A 21490-nucleotide genomic window follows, 5' to 3' on the forward strand; every position below is an offset into this window, starting at 1 on the left:
GGTTCCACTCAGGACACTGTCTATAAAGTCTCTTTCTCATCAGTGTTTTACAGCACAGCTTATAAAAATACTTAGATAAAGTATTTTTTAACTCAGAGCTCCCTCATTTCCCAAAAATATGTTTTCAATGACATTTCCTCATTGGGAATGCATTTATAGATTATCAATTCAATCATGTCCCCACTTGAAGAGCAAGAGAAAACAGCTGTAGATTTGAAGGCAGAAACACCTCCGGGCTGAGTGATCTGGTCATCCAGCAGTCTCGCTGAGTGAACGTGAGCTGAGGGGCATGCCTCTGACAGTGGTTTCCAACCGTGCACACACAGCGAGATCATCTGGCAGATCTGAGAAAGAGATCAGGCTTTGCCCGTGACAATTATATCTGAATTTACAATATCTTTGCAGACAATTTTAATGGGCATCTAACATAAAGAACTGCTGCTCTATGGGAATCAATAAAGCTCTCATGAGTACATTTGATGTGAAAACTTCTCTGATATTTTCCTTAGGCTCTTCAGGGTACCACACCTGAAGTCGGGAAAAAAAAAAAAAAAAAAGCACAATTGGAATGATTAGCCAGAAATCCATGTCAATGTCAACAAAATAGCCAAATGCATAGGTGAGTGAGGGACTGATATGAACCAAATTTGAAATCAAGATTTCCCAGATTCAGCACTATTGAAAATTTGGGCCAGAATATTCTTTGTTATGGATAGTGCCCTGTGTATTGCAACATGTTTAACAACATCCCCGGTCTCTACTCAATAGACAATAGTTACATAACCAAAATTTCTGTGTCCCCTGCGGGGAGAAGGCAAGGAGTGGGGAAACAGCATCTGGTTGAGAACCACAGCTCTAATATGAGAGAATACGAAGGCAAAGGAAAGCAAACGGACGCCTGAATATGCTATCACTAAGAATGCAAAATGGAGCAGCACCAACAATACTGAACTCAGTAGGCTGCGAGAAGCACACAGTGTAAAGTTTACTGAAGAAAAAATTACTTGCGTTAGTATGTAAATTACTTGAAAATATGCAGTCATCATTATTGTCAACAGTATGGCCTAAAGCTATCTTGGCACAAGTGGTGATCAGAAACTTGCTTTAAAAAAAAAAAACTATTTGCCATGTTTCTACCCATTTTATTCCTAATTGTCAAGACATGGAAGCAGCTAAAATGTCCTTCAGTAGCTGAATGGAGGAATAAACTGCTATATTCAGATGATGGAATATTATTCGGCACTAAGAGAAATGACTTATATAAAGCCACAGGAAAACATGGAAGAACCTTAAATGCATATGACTAAGTGAAGAAAGTCTGAAAAGATTACGTAACGTGTGATTCCAGTTATATGACATTCTGGAAAAGGCAACACTATGGCGACAGTAAGAGGACAGGCGGCTGCCAGGCGTGGAGAGAGGAGGATGGACAGGTGGAGCACGGGATTTTCAGGGCAGTGAAAGTATTCTGTTTTACACCACAGAGTCAGATATGTGTCAGACACTTGTCTAAACACACCGAATGTGCAACACCAAGCGTGAAGTCTCAGGGAAATTATGGACTTTGGGTGATTATCCTGCGTCCATGTCAGCTCATTAATTGTAGCAAATGTACCACCTGGTGCAGGATTTAGATAGTGAGGGCGGCTGTTGAGATGTCGGGGTTGGGGATATTTAAGAAATTTCTATTAATATATTTTCTGTTCAATTTTTCTATGAACCTAAAGTTGCTCTAAAAAATAAAATCTATTAAAAATATACTAATTGTAATGCTCTCCTTTATTACCTTGCACTGGTCTTATTCATTCAACAGATCAAACTAAAATGCTTCAGAATATAGTATAGGATTCATCATGAGTTTGCAGTTGCCCTATCTAACACTTGGATGATTGCAGTATTCTAAATAGTTCATTCTAGTTTGCACCCTTCAGGTTACTTATGGAGCTTATTTCTATTTTCCAAACCCTTAATCAAAGTCCTTTACTCTTTAATTCATTAATAATTAAAATATCCCTGTGTCAACAATGTGTACTATATGAGGCCTTGGGTATATACCGGTCAAAAATGTCTTTCGAAGATTTTAACCACTGTCTGAACAAACACTGTAAGCCAGCCATGTCCATCAGTGTGCTCAGCATGCATGTGCTTATGTAGGCTTTACTTTTTCAAGTGAAAGCAGAATTCAAATCAAATCAAATCATATTAGAGAGAAAAGCACCGCCAGCCTTTTTTCCAACAAATATTGCTGCTGCTAAGTCGCTTCAGTCGTGTCTGACTCTGTGCGACCCCATAGACAGCAGCCCACCAGGCCCCGCCGTCCCTGGGATTCTCCAGGCAAGAACACTGGAGTGGGTTGCCATTTCCTTCTCCGATGCATGAAAGTGGAAAGTGAAAGTGAAGTCGCTCAGTCGTGTCCGACTCTTAGCGACCCCATGGACTGCAGCCTACCAGGCTCCTCCATCCATGGGATTCTCCAGGCAAGAGTACTGGACTGGGGTGCCATTGCCTTCTCCAACAAATATTACTATAGAGGAAATTTCCCTTTAGTGAATGCTATTTTATTGTCAGTTACGTTGTAAATATCTGAGAAATGGTCTTCTGACCAAGAATCCCAATATGATAATACTAGGCTTAGACATGGGCCTTCCTGGTGGCTCGGTGGTAAAGAACCACCTGCCAATGCAGGAGACACGAGTTCAATCCCTGGGGGGTGGGAGTTGGGGTAGGGAATATCCCTTGGAGAAGAAAATGGCAACCCACTCCAGTATTCTTGCCTGGGAAATCCCACGGACACAGGAATCTGGCGGGCTACAATCCATGTGGTCGCCAGAGTTGGACACGACTGAGCGACTAAACCACCACCACCACCAGGCTTATTCATTCCTCAGTGAGCTTTTGATTTTTATATCCTTAACATATGTCATCTCCCCATAAAGTAATTAAAAAACATAAACTATGGTAGCTAATCTTAAAATGAGGAAATTGAGTCTCAAAAAATGTGGTAAAATTTCATGTTTTGTAAAACGTTACTGGTTTAAATGCAAAGTCAGAAAGATATAATTCTTTTTTTTCCTAAAAGAAATGATAAAATAAAAATCTTTTTGTGGAGATTATTCCCAGTACAGTGGGCATGAGCCTTCTGATTGGAAAAGACAGGTACCTACTAAACAATCAGTATTGCAAAAGACCATCTGTAATCCACAGTTCTCATTGAATCCCCAATCCAGTAGCCTGTTTAAATTATAACTTTTACATGTATAGAAATATTTGGCACATTAAAATCAATGGAACCAATTTAAGAAAACGTATTTCTATTTGCAGTGTCACCTGAACATATAAAATCGAGGTTACTCACAGTAGAAGCAGTTACTGTAAGTGAATGGATTCAGGATGCCACATTAGGGTTCATAAATCCTATGAATTGGAGGATAATTTCTATCCATCCTTAAGGTGAATTTCTAGCTTTATTATAAAATTTGATTAAAAAATCTATATGTGCAAGCGACTTCATTTAAACTAGAATATCTTTATAAGCAGAAATTGAAAATTCATTAGTTATAGCTATATCTCCTTAGAACTTTTCAGTTCAGTTCAGTTCAGTCACTCAGTCATGTCCAACTCTCTGCAACCCCGTGGACTGGGCATGCCAGGCCTCTCTGTCCATCACCAACTCCCGGAGTTTACTCAAACTCATGTCCATTGAGTCAGTGATACCACCCAACCATCTCATCCTCTGTCATCCCCTTCTCCTCCCGCCTTCAATCTTTCCTAAGAACTTTTCAGTGGGCATCAAATTCTAAGATTTAATTTTATATTAATTAAATAAAAAAACTGAAGGTTTTAAATATTCTGGAAAAACGAAAACAGACTATTATCCTGCTATGTACAATTCATCTATGGTAACTGTATTTTAACATATTTCCCCCACATTTTATTTTATTTAGCTATTTTGGTTCCACTGCGTGGCATGTGCAATCTTAATTCCCTGATCAGGGATTGAACCCTTATCCTCTGCAGTGGGTAAGCACAGAGTCTTAACTACTGGACCTCTAGGCAAGTCCGTCAACAATTTATTCATTCTGTAAAGCTGAAAGTTTGTACGCTTTGATCACATCTCCCCACTTCCCTACTCTCAGCCCCTGGCAACCACCATTCTCCTTTCTGCTTTTATATGTATAATGGGATTGCTTTTAACAGAACTATTTCATTTAGGAAGACATGAATCAGAGAGTGTTACTTCATGTCTCTAGTTTCCTTTTTCAACAATTCATTAAATGTATGAGAAATGATGTGATGAGAAAGTAGTCTCTGTAGTGTTCCTTCCCGAAGTCCAAAGCCCCAGTCCAAATCATGAGAAATATACCAGATTTCAACTCAGGTACATTCTATAAAATGCCTAACTTCTACCCCACAAAACCTTCTAGACCACCAAGAACAAGGGAAGTCTTGGAAAATGTCACAGATCAGAGTAGCCTAAGGAGGAATGACTGACCTGTGACATGCTATCTGTACTCCCTGACTGGGATACTAGGAGAGAAAAAGAACGCTTGATTTAGGAAAAACTAAAAAAGCCTGAACACAGCGTGGACTTTAGTCAATAGTAATGTTTCTATATAGGCTTACTAGTTGTGACAAATGTACCATGCTAAAGTAAGATGTTACTACAGAAAACTGAGTTTGATATATATGGACATTCTCTGTACCATCTTCATCATTCTGTACATCTAAAACTATTGTAAGATTAAAAGTTTATTTTTTGCTGTCTCATACACAGGGTTATTGTTACCATCTTTCTAAATTCCATATATATGCATTAGTATACTGTATTGGTGTTTTTCTTTCTGGCTTACTTCACTCTGTATAATAGGCTCCAGTTTCATCCATCTCATTAGAACTGATTCAAATGTATTCTTTTTAATGGCTGAGTAATACTCCATTGTGTATCTGTACCACAGCTTTCTTATCCATTCATCTGCTGATGGGCATCTAGGTTGCTTCCATGTCCTGGCTATTATAAACAGTGCTTCGATGAACACTGGGGTACACGTGTCTCTTTCCCTTCTGGTTTCCTCAGTGTGTATGCCCTGTATAGATCAGTCTTATGGACTCTGTGGGAGAGGGAGAGGGTGGGGAGATTTGGGAGAATGGCGTCGAAACATGTATAATATCATGTATGAAAGGAGTCGCCAGTCCAGGTTCGATGCACGATACTGGATGCTTGGGGCTGGTGAACTGGGACGACCCAGAGGGAGGGTATGGGGAGGGAGGAGGGAGGAGGGTTCAGGATGGGGAACACAGGTATACCTGTGGTGGATTCATTTCGATATTTGGCAAAACTAATACAATATTGTAAAGTTTAAAAATAAAATAAAATTTAAAAAAAAAGTTTATTTTTGAAAAAATGCTTTAGGATTTTAAAAATATGTGTGTGTTACTTAACCATGTCTGACCTTTGCGACTCCATGGACTGTAGTCCACCAAGCTCCTCTGTTCATGGAATTTTCCAGGCAAGAATACTGGAGTGGGTTGCCATTTCCTTCTCCAGGGGATCTTCTCAACCCAGGGATCAAACCTGGGTCTCCTGCATTGCAGGCAGATTCTTTATCATTTGAGCTATAGGGAAGTCTTTTAAAAATATAAGGAGCATTTCACAAAGCATTTCCTAAATGCTATGAAATTATATCCTAGAATGATCGGATGGATGATCTGATATATAGAGAAGTCTAATGAGAATGAAAATGCCACTGAATATACAAATTTAGAAAAGAACAATTTAGCAGAAAATTATATGTCATGACTTGAATAATCAAAAGAACAAAAACGAACATAAAACAAAACCTTGGCTCAATATTTTTGAGAAGGTATTTTTATTTGAACTGAATTCCAACCACGACCTATGGTGACTGGGAAGGAAGCAGGATGATTTAGACTTTTTCTTTTTTTCAATTTTTGCTTTCCAGCAGTTTTAAGTATTTCGAATTAAAAATTCCAACACTAGAAGATTTACTTTTTATAAGAAATTTTCCCATTCTGTCAATGTCATCTTCTAAGGCTCACCAAAATTTTTTGTTCATTTTTATGCTCGAAACCTGAATAGAATGAGACCATGTTTTCTGTTTTTGCCATAATTTATGTACCAGCACAGTTAATAACTGCACGGTCACACTGAGATTGGTCCACTGTCCTGTATTTAGAGTCCAGTTCTGAAACTATAAGTGCATGTGTGAGATCTGCTTCAGATACCTGTGGTAAATATTTCTAAATATGACCACTATGCTTGAAGCAGTTTATGTTTCCCCATCCCGCTTTATGCCCTATTGAGAGAGTGCTAAAATGCATTGCTATAATCTGAAAAAAAAAATGATGTTGCCTTCTTGAGGTTAGATTTAGAATATCCTGCTGCTGCGGCTGCTAAGTCGCTTCAGTCGTGTCCAACTCTGTGCGATCCCATAGATGGCAGCCCACCAGGCTCCCCCATCCCTGGGATTCTCCAGGCAAGAACACTGGAGTGGGTTGCCATTGCCTTCTCCAATGCATGAAAGTGAAAAGTGAAAGGGAAGTCGCTCAGTCGTGTCCGACTCCTTGTGACCCCATGGACTGCAGCCCACCAGGCTCCTCCGCCCATGGGATATCCTAGAGAGAGACTAAGACTTATTTGAGGAACTTAGCAGTCTTGAATCAATGGTGTTATTATTTTTAAAATTTACTTTTGAAGACACTGAATTTTAGAGATAGACTAGGATGCAGAGTTCCTTGATGACAACTTTACTTAGAAAGTTACCTAGGACTCTTTTAGAGGCGGTCATCAAAATCGACTACTGAGTTATTTCACCTTGCACAGAGCATCCTTATCTTATAAAAAGAGATAACTCATGATTGTGGATAAAAGTCAAGGTTAAAATGAGGACATCTTTGCCATGAAGGAACTTTCCAGTCACCAATGAATGATATCGCTAAAATGTAAAACAATAGGGGCTGGTGAATTATTAAAAACTCTCACAGTCAGATAATTCTCCTATGAAATTAGCCCAAATAAAACATAAATGACAAGACAAATACTGATTATGAGGTTAGTGAGGGACTCTGTGCCACAGGCTTGAATGCAAATCTGACTCCACCACCCACCATGTACTCATCTCTTGGTGGCAGGTTCATCATCTGTGAAATAAAGGTAATTATTAATATTTACATCTCAATAATACTGGTACCTACTCACATAGTTTGGAGGATTAAATATCCTAGTATTTCGTAAAGTTCCATGCATAGCAACTGGCATATATAAGCACCTAACAAACATTTCGTATTATTAATACTGGATTTATTATTAAAACTTAACTTAAAGTTAGGAAAATGAGCCATGAGTCATGATACACTCTGTAAAGGTAATTCTACAGAGTATGTCTTATGATGCAGTGAAAATCTATAAATATCTGAGGCTAAGAGAAAAGATTAAAATAATAAATACAGCTGGTCTTCCTTTTTGATATCCTTGAATTTAACCAATGATGAATGGAAAATATTTTTTAAAATATGCCAGAAAGTTCCAAAAAGCAAAACTTGAATTTGCCACATGCCAGCAATGATTTTATAGCATTTATACTGACAATTACAGAGTTTATATTGTATTAGGTATTATAAGTAATTTGGAAATGATTTAAAGTATATGGAGGGATGTGTGTAAGGTTAAATACGACACTACACTTTTTTATATAAGAGACTCAAGCATCTGTGGGTCTTGGTCTCTACAGGAGTCCTGGGACCAATCCCCTCAGATACAGTGGATAACCGTAAATACATATTTTTCTTTACCTGTAAAACGGGATAAAAAGTAACCACTTAGTTTTGTTACTTTAAACATTGTGTGTGATTCCCAGGTGGTGCAGTGGTCTACATGGGGCTGGTTCACTGGGATGACCCAGAGGGATTGTATGGGGAGGGAGGTGGGAGGAGGGTTCAGGATGGGAAACACGTGTACACCTCTGGCAGATTCATGTTGATGTATGGCAAAACCAATACAATATTGTAAATTAGCCTCCAATTAAAATAATTTATATTTTAAAAAATTAAAAAATAAAAAAAGAATCCGCCTGCCAATGCAGGAGATACAAGAAACATGGGTTCAATCCCTGGATTGGGAAGATCCCCTGGAGTAGGAAATGGCAATCCACTCCAGTAGTCTTGCCTGGGAAATCCCATGGACAGAGGAGCCTGGTGGGCGACAGTCCATGGGGTCGCAAAGAGTCAGACATGACTGAGCACACACACACACACACACACAATTCAACATAAACACTCTGTGTGGCATACTGTTCCTGTTTGTTATGAGTCAAAATTGTGTTCCTCTGAAATTCATATGATGAATTCCTAACCCCCCGTACCTCAGAATGTAACCTTACTTGGAGATGGGGCCTTTGCAGAGGTAAGCAAACTAAAAATGATAAGGCGAACCCAATGTGACTGGGGTCCTTCAGAAAGGGAAATCTGAGTAGCAGGCATGTGGACAGAGCACCAGGTGAAGAGGAAGGCCGTGGCTGGGGTGGTGCTTCTACAAGCCCAGATCGCCAAAGACCACCAGCGCCCGCTGGAGCTGAGGAACAGAGCTTCCTCATGGCCCTAGGGGGGAACCAGTCTTGCTGACACCTTGATCTTGGACTTGAAGACTCCAGAAATGTGAGACAATATGTTTTTGCTACTTTCATGGTACTTTGTTATGGCAGCCCTAGTAAATGAATGCATATACTTTAAAATTTTTTATTGTCTTATAGAATACTTACAGCAGGTAGATTTATGGAAAATGTATTAATTTCCAAGGAAAGTAGCACATTTAAGAACTCCATTACTTCAAAGGTGTTGGGCTTAAAAATCTGATGTGTCAGAACTAGCATAGATAACATTTGAGAGCCATATTGCTGTCATAATGAGAAATTTTTAGAACAAGATAACTTAGTGATGGGTGTAACAAGTATCCCAAGATTTCAAGATGTGAGCCACTGAATAGCTCCCAAACTGCAACCAAATAAATGTATTTTTTGGTTTAAAAACTTAATGGGCGGATTCATGTTGATATATGGCAAAACCAATACAATATTGTAAAGTTAAAAAAGAAAAGAAAAGAAAAACTTAATGGGGAAGAAATTCAAAGGAGAGAAAATATTTCTATATCAAATTTAAGTTCACATTTAATATATTCAGCAACATTTGACTTTTACTCATGTTGGTGCCATTTACTACTTAATTTAGATAAAAATTGTTGCTTAGAATAGTTAAATAAATTTTCACATGCTCTTAGTAAACTAGTGGTCCTCACCCCTAAGAGTTAATACCATGCTAATGTGTTTTATATGCCTCCCATTTAGGATTTCTAGGAACAGCATTAAAAATCTGAAATGAATTTGAAGTTGTCTTGATGCTGCATGACAGAAGTGCATAACACAGGTCAAGTTATGTTTTCAAGAGATTCATTAGAAAAAGAGAATAGCATTTAGCATCTTCTATTCAGAGATGCAATGCCACTTTAAAATAAACTGCATTTATGCATTGGGCACAATTCCATTTTGTGAGCAGAATCAGTTACTAGTGACCACTTTACATTTTATACAGCATGAAAAAACAGGGATAGAATAATACTTTTCTTTCAGCACTAACTCTGAAAGCTGATTCTATAATATTATAATATGGTTGTTTCAAAAAATTTTTTTCCACCTGTTAATATCATTCAGAATTCCAAATAGAAATTCATGAATCTATTTTCAAAAAGACCTTTTTAAAGCTAAGGAAGACTGATTAACAGGCTAACAGGTGAACTCATAAAACAAATAGTAGACTGTAAGATACAATTTATCTACAAATTGTGTGTGTGGGGAGGGGGAGCAGCAGAATGCAAACAAGAAACAAAAACATAAGCAGCAGGACAGTGTGACTGATAAAACATTATTATTTTCCCCTCTGATTCCATGGAGCCCTGAGTCCTGCATGAGCAGGGAGCTGGGTGTGCGGTGGGAAGAGAGGCTGGCAGGGGTGTGCCCTGCGCGGTCCGCAGCTGCCACTGTCCACCTCCGGCGGCAGAGCTGGTCTCTTTCTGCAGGCGCTGGTCCCCTGCCTGGAGCCCGTGTTGGGACAGCCCAGGCCTGACTCAGAGCCCTCTCTGCTGCACTGATGTTTCTGCAAAACACACAAGTGCAGCTCTGCTTCTGCCCCGCTTCCGCTTGTTCGGGGTGCAGGGAGGGTGCCCAAGGAGCGGGTGGGCTATGGCGTGGGTCCCCACTGCCTCGCCTCTGCGGGAACCCACGCAGCTGCTACCACCATTCTGGGCTGGTAAGAGGGACTGGGTGACAAAATTGTTACTATTATAGAAAAAAATGTGGCTCCTAGTTTTGCTTTAAAAATCCTTATTTGAGATATCTTTGAAAGGTTTGAATGGCAAGCAGATAATCATTAATGACACAGGCGATTTCTTTCAGGACTTTTTGTTTCTGCCTACAATCCTATGCAGAAACTTCACAATCTCAATGAAACAACATAGTCAGTTGCCCTCTTCCTGGCACAAGGTCACTCCTCAATGGTAAAAGTGTGCTCAGAGACCCTTTTTCTCTGTGATTCTAGTGCTTCAGAATGAAGGACTCTTTGAGCTAGACTGCGCTTTGCTGCTGCTACTGCTAAGTCGCTTCAGTCGTGTCCGACTCTGTGCGACCCCATAGACGGCAGCCCACCAGGCTCCCCCGTCCCTGGGATTCTCCAGGCAAGAACACTGGAGTGGGTTGCCATTTCCTTCTCCAATGCATGAAAGTGAAAAGTGAAAGTGAAGTCCCTCAGTCGTCTCCAACTCTCAGCGACCCCATGGACTGCAGCCTACCAGGCTCCTCCATCCATGGGATTTTCCAGGCAAGAGTACTGGAATGGGGTGCCATAAGATGATCTAATGTCTTTATGATATAAGAGAGTAAACTGTGATCTGGAGGAGTTAAGTGATTTGCTATGACAAACAGTGGTGTGATAATGATACTGTCCTAATTATAAGAAGAAGTCTATCATTAACTGAATTCCTCATACTCTATTGGCACAGTATTTGTTGCCGCTTAATGACTAAGTCAGGTCCCATTCTTGCGACCCCATGGACTGTAGCCCGCTAGGCTCCTCTGTCCATGAGATTTCTCAGGCAAGAATACTGGAGTGGGTTCCCATTTTCTTCTCCAGGGCATCTTCCTCACCCAGGGATCGAACTCACGTCTCCTGCATCAGCAGGTGGGTTCTTTACTGCTGAGCCACCAGAGGAGCCCTTGGCAGAGTACAAGTGAACCTAAAATCACAGTGTCCCTTCTTAATAGAGAAATCCCTTACGTATCACTAAAAATTGGCCCAGTGAATATTCATATCTTACTTATTAATCCAAGATCTTTAGCTTAACTTCCTTTGGGTCTGTAATCTGATATTGCTGATCCTAACACTGAGCTATTACAATAAACAGTGTCCTCCAAAAGAGCCTTGAACGGCATTGAAACATGTATAATATCATGTATGAAATGAGTCACCAGTCCAGGTTCGATGCATGATACTGAGTGCCTGGGGCTGGTGCACTGGGAGGACCCAGAGGGAAGGTATGGGGAGGGAGGAGGGAGGAGGGTTCAGGATGGGGAACACAGGTATACCTGTGGCGGATTCATTTTGATATTTGGCAAAACTAATACAATTTGTAAAGTTTAAAAATAAAATAAAATTAAAAAAAAAAAAGAAAAGTAGGTGGTAGGTCAAAAGCCCTCTCTTCTTTATTGAAAAGTACTTCATAAAAAATATCTCCAAGAGACATCAGATATGCCTACATGTGATATGACCACAACCATAGTGGGACAGTTTAATAAACCATGTTCATTCTTTGATCAAGTATATCAAATAAAAGCATTGAGAAGGTTTGAAAAATATGTAAATAACTTTGTTTTAAAAAGTGTTATATAACTTTGTAATCAAAGTTTTTTTTTTTAAATCATGCCTTTGTTAAATACAGATTATGTATTATTTGCTTTTAGCATCTACAATGATTTGATAGAGTTATCCAGTTTTTAATTAAAGTATTGGATACTTTAAAGCTTAAAAAAAAAAGAAATTATTGCAGAGATGACAACAAATACCTGTAACATGGGCAAACTATTTTCTCGTGTTATTATCATTGTGGACACTGAGCAAATAATACCACTTTTACAAGCTGGTGGAGAAAACAGTTGGTTTCTTCGAACTTTTCTGTAAGACTGAAATAAATTACACCATCCTTATTAGAGACACCTTACATAATAGGAAATATATGCTGTAATTAAATATATATTCTCATATAATATTAGGAAATAAGAAAAAGTGTTAGTTAAAAATGGAAGCTCCCGTACATCGACATGCATCTGCCACATGGCGGATGCATGTTGATGTATGGCAAAACCAATACAATATTGTAAAGTAAAAAAAAATAATAATAATAACAATAATAAAATAAATAAATAAATAAATAAATTGAATGCCACCCCCCCCAAAAAAAGGAAGCTCCCAAGTTTGTGAAAATTACTCTGCATAAACATATGAGAGTACTTTAAACCATATTACTCTTAATTTTCATCTCTTGTGCTTAAATTTTCTGCATTGCATTATCTCTTGACTGTAAGTTTGATTTACCATTAAATATCAATAAGAATTTAAAACCTAAATAAGTATAATATAGGGTAATTCTTACCTTACATGAAAACTAAACAGAAATTACAGTTTCCACCCAAATTTACAGTAAAATATAGAGACATGTATTTAAGGAGGAGAGACATGCATTTATCTATAAATTGCAGACGGATTTTTCTATTATCCTAAACATTGTATGGGAAGCCCAGGGTCATTTGGGAAAAACAAAATATAAATCAGTCAACAGTTTGCTGCCTCCAGAAGCAAAACGAGTTGTATTGCACATGATTTGAGAATTTGAACCTGAATTTTCACATGTAATAATCTTAAATTAGAAAATAATATCATCACGATTTTCCAATGAGTCAACTCTTCACATGAGGTGGCCAAAGTATTGCAGTTTCAGCTTTAGCATCAGTCCTTCCAAAGAACACCCAGGACTGATCTCCTTTAGAATGGACTGGTTGGATCTCCTTGCAGTCCAAGGGACTCTCAAGAATCTTCTCCAACACCACAGTTCAAAAGCATCAATTCTTCACCACTCAGCTTTCTTCACAGTCCGACTCTCACATCCATACATGACCACTGGAAAAACCATAGCCTTGACTAGATGGAACTTTGTTGGCAAAGTAATGTCTCTGCTTTTCAATATGCTATCTAAGTTGGTCATAACTTTCCTTCCAAGGAGTAAGCGTCTTTTAATTTTATGGCTGCAATCACTATCTGCAGTGATTTTGGAGCCCCTAAAAACAAAGTCTGACACTGTTTCCACTGTTTCCCCATCTATTTCCCATGAAGTGATGGGACCAGATGCCATGATCTTCGTTTTCTGAATGTTGACCTTTAAGCCAATGTTTTCATGCTCCTCTTTCACTTTCTTTTTTTTTTTTTTTATTCTTCCAATTTTATTTTATTTTTAAACTTTACATAATTGTATTAGTTTTGCCAAATATCAAAATGAATCCGCCACAGGTATACATGTGTTCCCCATCCCGAACCCTCCTCCCTCCTCCCTCCCCATACCATCCCTCTGGGCCGTCCCAGTGCACCAGCCCCAAGCATCCAGCATCATGCATCGAACCTGGACTGGCAACTCGTTTCCTACATGATATTTTACATGTTTCATTGCCATTCTCCCAAATCTTCCCACCCTCTCCCTCTCCCACAGAGTCCATAAGACTGTTCTATACATCAGTGTCTCTTTTGCTGTCTCGTACACCGGGTTATTGTTACCATCTTTCTGAATTCCATATATATGCGTTAGTATACTGTATTTATGTTTTTCCTTCTGGCTTACTTCACTCTGTATAATAGGCTCCAGTTTCATCCACCTCATTAGAACTGATTCAAATGTATTCTTTTTAATGGCTGAGTAATACTCCATTGTGTATATGTACCACAGCTTTCTTATCCATTCATCTGCTGATGGACATCTAGGGGAAAAGACCCTGGTGCTGGGAGGGATTGGGGGCAGGAGAAGGGGACGACAGAGGATGAGATGGCTGGATGGCATCACCGACTCGTTGGACATGAGTTTGAGTGAACTCCGGGAGTTGGTGATGGACAGGGAGGCCGGGTATGCTGCAATTCATGGGGTCGCAAAGAGTCGGACATGACTAAGCTACGGAACTGAACTGAATGTATATCTAATGAAATACTTTTACGGAACAAAGAGAAATACATGGTTTATTTGTGTATGTATACAATATAGTGTGTATGTGTATTTCTAAAGAGCTGTCTTATGCCTGACATTTTTCCTAGGCTACATGTGATGGAGTTAACCTTTGGTTGTAATGGTGTTAATCCTTTTCATAAAGTCTTTGACTAAATAATCAAATTTATTATCTTTTAAAATAATAAAAGATAATATTTTATTAAAAAAAAAAAGAAAATAATATCATCACGATTTTAAATAGCCATCACAGGAGGCAATGTTACTGTGTTAAAAAATATATATTACTTCCATTCCTGGCAGATGAACACAAACACCAGAGTGCTACTGAAATAAACCTGCATGAAGCTCTGAGTGCAAACAGAGAACGTACCCACGCGCTCACGCATCTGCCGCAAGTGGTGATTTTGAAATCCCCGTAGAGATCTTTGATAGCCCCGGTTGTGAAGAAGCCTTCCACCATCAGCAGAATGCCGTACACAAAGAAGGCAGCTGCAATTCCGTAGATGACATACTTGAAGATGTCAATCCTGGAAGGAAAGACCAAACGATTTAGTTCAACAACTCTTCACGGCTGATCCACAGCAGTGGACGCCCACGTGCTCAGGGTCCTTTGGAACGAAAGCTATGGAATATTTATGTTCATGATGAAGGTTGGATTTTTTAAACATTGTTGCTTTATATGCCTAATGCTTGTACATTTTCTTCTGCCCCTTCCAGGATTTGTTGGTTTCTCATGTTTCTAAGTTTTTCCTCTTCCACTGCACCATCCCCTCTCCCCTGGTTCACACCAAGGTAGCCCTGGGTGAGTAGTGGATCATACTGGACTTTGCTGAGATGAATTGATAAGTAGGATAATTACCATATAATTTTTAAAAAATTATGACAAAATAGCAGATACAAAGGTTTAGATATAAAACACTTGAGTTTTTAAGACGTTACGACATTACAAGAGGAAGAAAGCTTTATGGCTAATGATGCATTCATTTCTGATAAAGTAACAATCTCATATTTTTCTTATAGTCAATTGTAATTATGTTTTATGTCACACTTACTGTGATGGTTTCATCACTAATAGTTTCTGTTGACAATAATTGAAAAATTATGGTTTTATAGCTAAGTTATCATTTTGACAATTAAACTTTTAAGGCAGAATCACTAATGGAATATTATGTGATGGAATTAACTGCGCCTGAGGCAAATTATAGAATAATTCCACAGAGAAATGGGAAAGTATTTTTTTCTCTTCTGACAATTGAGTGCCCATGTATTTAAGGGGGAGAGAAATACGTATTGTCTATAAATTGCAGATGGATTTTGTTGTTGTTGTTATTCTAGATATTGTATGGGAACCCCCAAACCTTTTGGAAATTAAAAATCACAAATTAATCAGTTTTCTGCCTCTAGAACCAAAACTAGTGGTTGTGGAGCCATGGTATGAGGCGAGATATACATATTAGCTGCAGTTCTGTGTTTGTGGTCTTCATATGCATTTGAAAGAGAATTTCTCTTCATTTCACTGGCCAAACTTGATTTTTACTCTCCTCAATAACTAAAGTGAGTGTAACAGATAGGGTGGCAAGAAATGAAGGACAGATGCTATTGCCTTTATACAAAGGGGGAAAGAGTGAATAGGAAGCTCGCTTACACTGATGGAGAGTTAGAAACTTTGGATGCTATGACAATATTAAAACAAATATGTCATAGCATAAATGAACTTGTTGCATCAGTGTACCAGAGCGATGGTTTAGTGACCAGTGATTCCCACTGTCTGAACAATCTAATTATTCCACAATTCTCTTTGTCATGGGCAATGAAGCAGATGATGTGAATTGCATCAGACCATCATACATGTGAAACAATCTGAGGATTTCAACATTCAGATCCCATTTGACATCACTAACACTTTGAAGAGTTTAGTTAAACCAAACTTGTATGGGTTTCTCCACACAATGCTTAGGTTAAAATGACCTATTTTAAAATATATTTTAATTTTTATTTGAGAATGAAGGCTATGGTTTTTCCAGTGGTCATGTATGGGTGTGAGTTGGACTGTGAAGAAAGCTGAGCGCCGAAGAATTGATGCTTTTGAACTGTGGTGTTGGAGAAGACTCTTGAGAGTCCCCTGGACTGCAAGGAGATCCAACCAGTCCATTCTGAAGGAGATCAGCCCTGGGATTTCTTTGGAAGGAATGATGCTAAAGCTGAAACTCAAGTACTTTGGCCACCTCATGCGAAGAGTTGACTCATTGGAAAAGAGTCTGATGCTGGGAGGGATTGGGGGCAAGAGGAGAAGGGGACGACAGAGGATGAGATGGCTGGATGGCATCACTGACTTGATGGACGTGAGTCTGAGTGAACTCCAGGAGTTGGTGATGGACAGGGAGGCCTGGCGTGCTGCGATTCATGGGGTCGCAAAAAGTGGGACACAACTGAGCAACTGAACTGAATTCACATTTAAAGAAAGTTACAGAAAATGAATAGTACAAAAAAATCCTATAAACCCTTGATCTACTTTATGACATTTTCCCTCATTTACCTTGTGTTTTTCTCTTTTGGGATAATTTTATCTGAATGGAGAGAAATTCTCTGCAGTACAATGATCGATCTTAAGAACTATAATGTTGATAAAATAGACAGCCAGTGGGAATTTGCTATTTTAAGCAGGGAGCTCAAACCCAGTGCTCTGTGATAAACTAGAGGGATGGGATGGGATGGAAGGTGGGAGGGAGACTCAAGAAGGAGGGGACATATGTATACCTATGGCTGATTCATGTTGATGCATGGCAGAAACCAAGAGAATATTGTACAGCAATTATCCTCCAATTAAAATAAAATTTAAGAAGAAATATAATGTTGATAGAGTACTTGTGTCAAACCTGTCATCTGTATTCTAATTTTATTAGCTGGACTGACCCAGAGCATTTCCCCCTTGCAACTTGGGATCCAGTCCAGAGGCAAGTTCTGCATTCATTTGCCGTGTTTCTCCCTAGCGTCCTTTAGCTCAGAACACATCCGCAGCCTGTCTTTGTCTTCGGGACATTAACATTGCTGAAGAATACAACCCACTCCTTCCTTACTAAATACACTATTCTTCATCTGGGGTTTGTCTGATGTATCCTCGTAGTTAGATTCAGATTATTCATTCTTGGCTACATACTAGGTAGGTGATAACTCTGTCCATCTGATGCTACAAAATTAGCAGTGATGCTGATTTTTATCATTTAGTTGGTGATGTTTGATTTCTGTACTGACTTCTGAGTTTTTCTCAAAACATCTTCTGCCTGTCTCTCAAAACGATATATGTTACTTTTAGTGCCTACCTGAATACTGCAGGATAATTTTCTCTTCCCAAGATCTCTAACTCAAAACCATTTACACCATATAAGGCAAAATTCACTTTTTTTGCCACATAAAGTAATATTTATAGGGTTTTAGGGATTAGGAAGTTGGTGTATTTAGAATGAAGCATTTGTTTTTTAACCTATTGCAGTAGCCAAGATTGCTTTTTTTTCCCTCTTGTAACAACTGTTGCCTGTAAAAACTTTCTAAGCATAAAAATATTGGTAACTTTTTACCAATATTTTGGTAAAGATATATGAGCAAAGTAAATATGCCTGTACAGTTCTTTCTGGAGATACTTCTGATCCCCTCTTTTTCACTGTGAGAAGGATCCAGGTGAGCATAAGCAGCAACCTGGGACATGAGAATATATAGGCGCCGAAAGGCAAAGCATCCTCCTGGATTCAGAGACTAGAGATCATTTTTGCAAAACCTAAAAAGTGCACCCCGACAACCTCTTACTGATTGTCTTTATTTCAATATGTGTTATTTCAGTAAAACTACTGTGTTCCCTAAAAAGATTCCTAAGAAGTAGGAATGGGTGCATTTTTCATTAAGAAGTAAGCGTCACAGTCCCAAACCCAGGATACTACTCTCTGAGGCATTCCAATTCAGTCACAAGAAAACCATGAATAATCTCTGCTTCTGTTCCACACTGCTTTGGATGGACTAGCTCATCAGAGGTCATCCTGTGTTATATAATCACAAGGTCCTAGTGATCAGTGAAACAGAGATGCAGGAAAATCAGGGTCAGATGCAGAGAGAAATCTGAAGATGCTCCACGGCTGGCTTTGAAGAGGGAAGGGGGCCCTGAGCCAAGGATGCAGGTGCCCCTGGAAGCTGGAGCAAGTGAGAACGTGGATTCTCTCCTGGAGCCGCCAGATGGAGTGAAGTCCTGCCAATCCCTTGATTTGACCCCATTTCAATAAGCTCAGTGAGATCCATTTCAGACTTCTGACCTCGAGAAATGTTAAAAAATAATAAATGTGTTTTTCTAATTCACTGGATTTGTTGTAACTTCTTACAGCAGTAATAGGAAGCTACGCACCACCATTACAAACATCATTTAAGATAAATCCTTGGGCAGTGTAGGTTATTTCTCTGCGATAAATTCCTAGAAAATTTTAAGGTATGTATTGTGAAATAGGGTCCAGAAAATTCATGCCAAATTAAAAATGCATGGATAACCAGTAAGAGGGTTTCTCTGTTTCCCAATACTGAGAATTACCATTTAACTTTTCTAATAAACTGATAGTTTAAAAGCAATGCATTATCATTTTAATTAATATTCTTGGTTTAGTGGTATGGATAAACATATATTTACAAGCTATTAGTCATTTGCATTCTATAAGAAACATGTTTTTATATTTTGCCAATTATTCTACTAGAATATGTATCCTTTTCTTGAATTTATTCTATTAAAATTAGGAAATCTTGTTAGGTAAGTGGTAAATATATTTCTCAGTTTTTAAACATCTTTTAACTTTTTATAATACTTTAATGAGTAAAATTTAATTTTTATTATCTCAAATCTATATATTCTTGAAATTTCTTACATTGTTTACATACTTCTTGCTCCATAAGAAGTAAAACTTTATATTTAAATCTGTGTGTGTGTGTGTGTGTGTGTGTGTTAGTCGCTCAGTCATGTCCAACTCTGTGATCCCATGGACTGTAGCCCACCAGGCTTCTTTCTCCATGGGATTCTCCAGGCAAGAATACTGGGTGGGTTGCCATTCCCTTCTCCAGGGGATCTTCCCAACCCAGGGATCAAACTTGCATCTCCTGCATTGCAGGCACATTCTTTCCTGTCTGAGCCACCAGGGAAGTCCCATTTAAATCTGTACTTTTACAGATTAGTTTACTCTTAAATTTTAACTTTAAATCCATCTGAAAAATTTCTGGTAAAAATGTGAGTAGGAACATAATTTTGTATGTAGTTATAAGTTCTTATATGTATGTCTGTGCCAATGCCATGTGGTGTCAATTATTGCAGCTTCTCAACTCTCTCTACTTCATTAACCTGATGCATCCTCGAAATCAGCTCAAGTACTAACTACCATTATCTGATTCATATCTATTGAGTCTAATGTTTTTGAACTGTCGTGTTGGAGAAGACTCTTGAAAGACCCTTGGACTGCAAGGAGATTCAACCACTCCATCCTAAAGGAAATCAGTCCTGAATATTCACTGGAATGACTGATGCTGAAACTGAAACTCCAATACTTTGGTCACCTGATGTGAAGAACTGACTCATTTGAAAAGACCCTGATGCTGGGGAAGATTGAAGGCAAGAGGAGAAGGGGACGACAGAGGATACAGAGGATGAGATGGCTGGATGGCATCACCAACTCAATGGACCTGAGTTTGAGTGAACTCCAGGAGTTGGTGATGGACAGGGAGGCCTGGCGTACTGCAGTCCATGGGGTCTCAAAGAGTCGAAAACAACTGAGTGACTGAACTGAACTGAACTGAGTCTAATGTGAATGGCGCTTTGCTAATATATGTTTCCTATGTCAGTACAAGAGGAAAAATAATTTGTCTTGTACTACTTTGTGTCCCTAAAGATTAGCACAATGACTTGCACAGAGTATAACCCTGTAGTATTTGCTAAGTGAATTAATTAAAAAACAAACCAGACTAAAGATTGTCTTGAAAAAAATGTGAATATTTGAAAACAAGTACATGGTAGAAGTATAATACATTCAAGGAGTTTTAAATATATTTCCATACTTGATATTTGCAATAGCCCAAATAGCAAAATAAGCACTAATCCTAAAGTAACTGTTCTTGAAAAAAGAAGACTGAGGTTTAGCAAGTGAATATAGATTGTAATGTAGTGTAATAAGTGAATATAGACTTTATTTTCTTGAGCTCCAAAATCACTGCGGACGGTGACTGCAGTCATGAAATTAAAAGACGCTTGCTTCTTGGAAGAAAAGCTATGACCAACCTAGACAGCATATTAAAAAGCAGAGACATTACTTTGTGTACAAAGGTCTGTATAGTCAAAGCTATGGTTTTCCAGTAGTCACATATGGATGTGAGAGCTGGACAATAAAAAAGGCTGAGCAATGAGGAATTGAACTGTTTTGAACTGCGGTGCTGGAGAAGATTCTTGAGAGTCCCTTGGACAGCAAGGAGATCCAACCAGTCAATCCTAAAGGAAATCAGTCCTGAATATTCATTGGAAGGAGTGATGCTGAAACTGAAGCTCCAACACTTTGGCCACTTGATGCGAAGAGCCAACTCATTAGAAAAGACCCAGATGATGGGAAAGATTGAAGGCAGGAGGAGAAGGGGACAGAGGATGAGATAGTTGCATGGCATCACTGACTTGATGGACATGAGTTTGAGCAAGCTCAGGGAAATGGTAAACGACAGGGAAGCCTGGTGTGCTGCAGTCTATGAGGTTGCAAAGAATTGGACACGACTGAGCAACTGAACAACATAGATTGTAAGCATCTCAGAATCGGAGGTTCATTACCAGCCTTGTCTAAGCACATTCACTGACAGGCAAATCACTACATTCTAAGGAGCCCATGTGTTCTTTAGAAAACTCTGACTTTTGAAAACGCTACCACTTCTCAGCCACTATGTGACCCTGGATGTACCTCCTGGTTTAATCATACCCAGGAGGTACTGGTACACATCTTCCCTCTGTGTTTTCATGAGCTGTTTGCCAACAGGAAGAGGCTTTAATTCATTTGCTAGCTTCACAGGGCTTAGGATAAGGGATTTTAGTTATTTGAAATATGAAAAGAGAGAACTTGAGCACTTGCTTTTATTCCAATCTAAATGGCATTCTTCTCATGCCAAAGATGCATT

The 21490-nt window shown here is 38.9% G+C and overlaps 1 protein-coding gene across 9 annotated transcripts in view; it reads right to left on the reverse strand.

Moving 5' to 3' along the window:
- GPM6A (glycoprotein M6A) overlaps positions 1-21490 on the reverse strand; it is a 256966-nt gene that overhangs the window by 18689 nt on the left and 216787 nt on the right. For all 9 annotated transcript variants that reach the window (XM_086380976.1, XM_086380977.1, XM_086380982.1 and 6 more), the window contains one exon: positions 14694-14850. In XM_086380976.1, the coding sequence (XP_086237102.1) occupies positions 14694-14850 (157 nt within the window). The remainder of the gene's footprint in view (positions 1-14693; positions 14851-21490) is intronic.

This window comes from Bos grunniens, chromosome 27, assembly GCF_055505025.1.
Source record: "Bos grunniens cultivar Pamir isolate PY7600 chromosome 27, Bosgru_T2T1.0, whole genome shotgun sequence".
Taxonomy (NCBI): domain Eukaryota; kingdom Metazoa; phylum Chordata; class Mammalia; order Artiodactyla; family Bovidae; genus Bos; species Bos grunniens.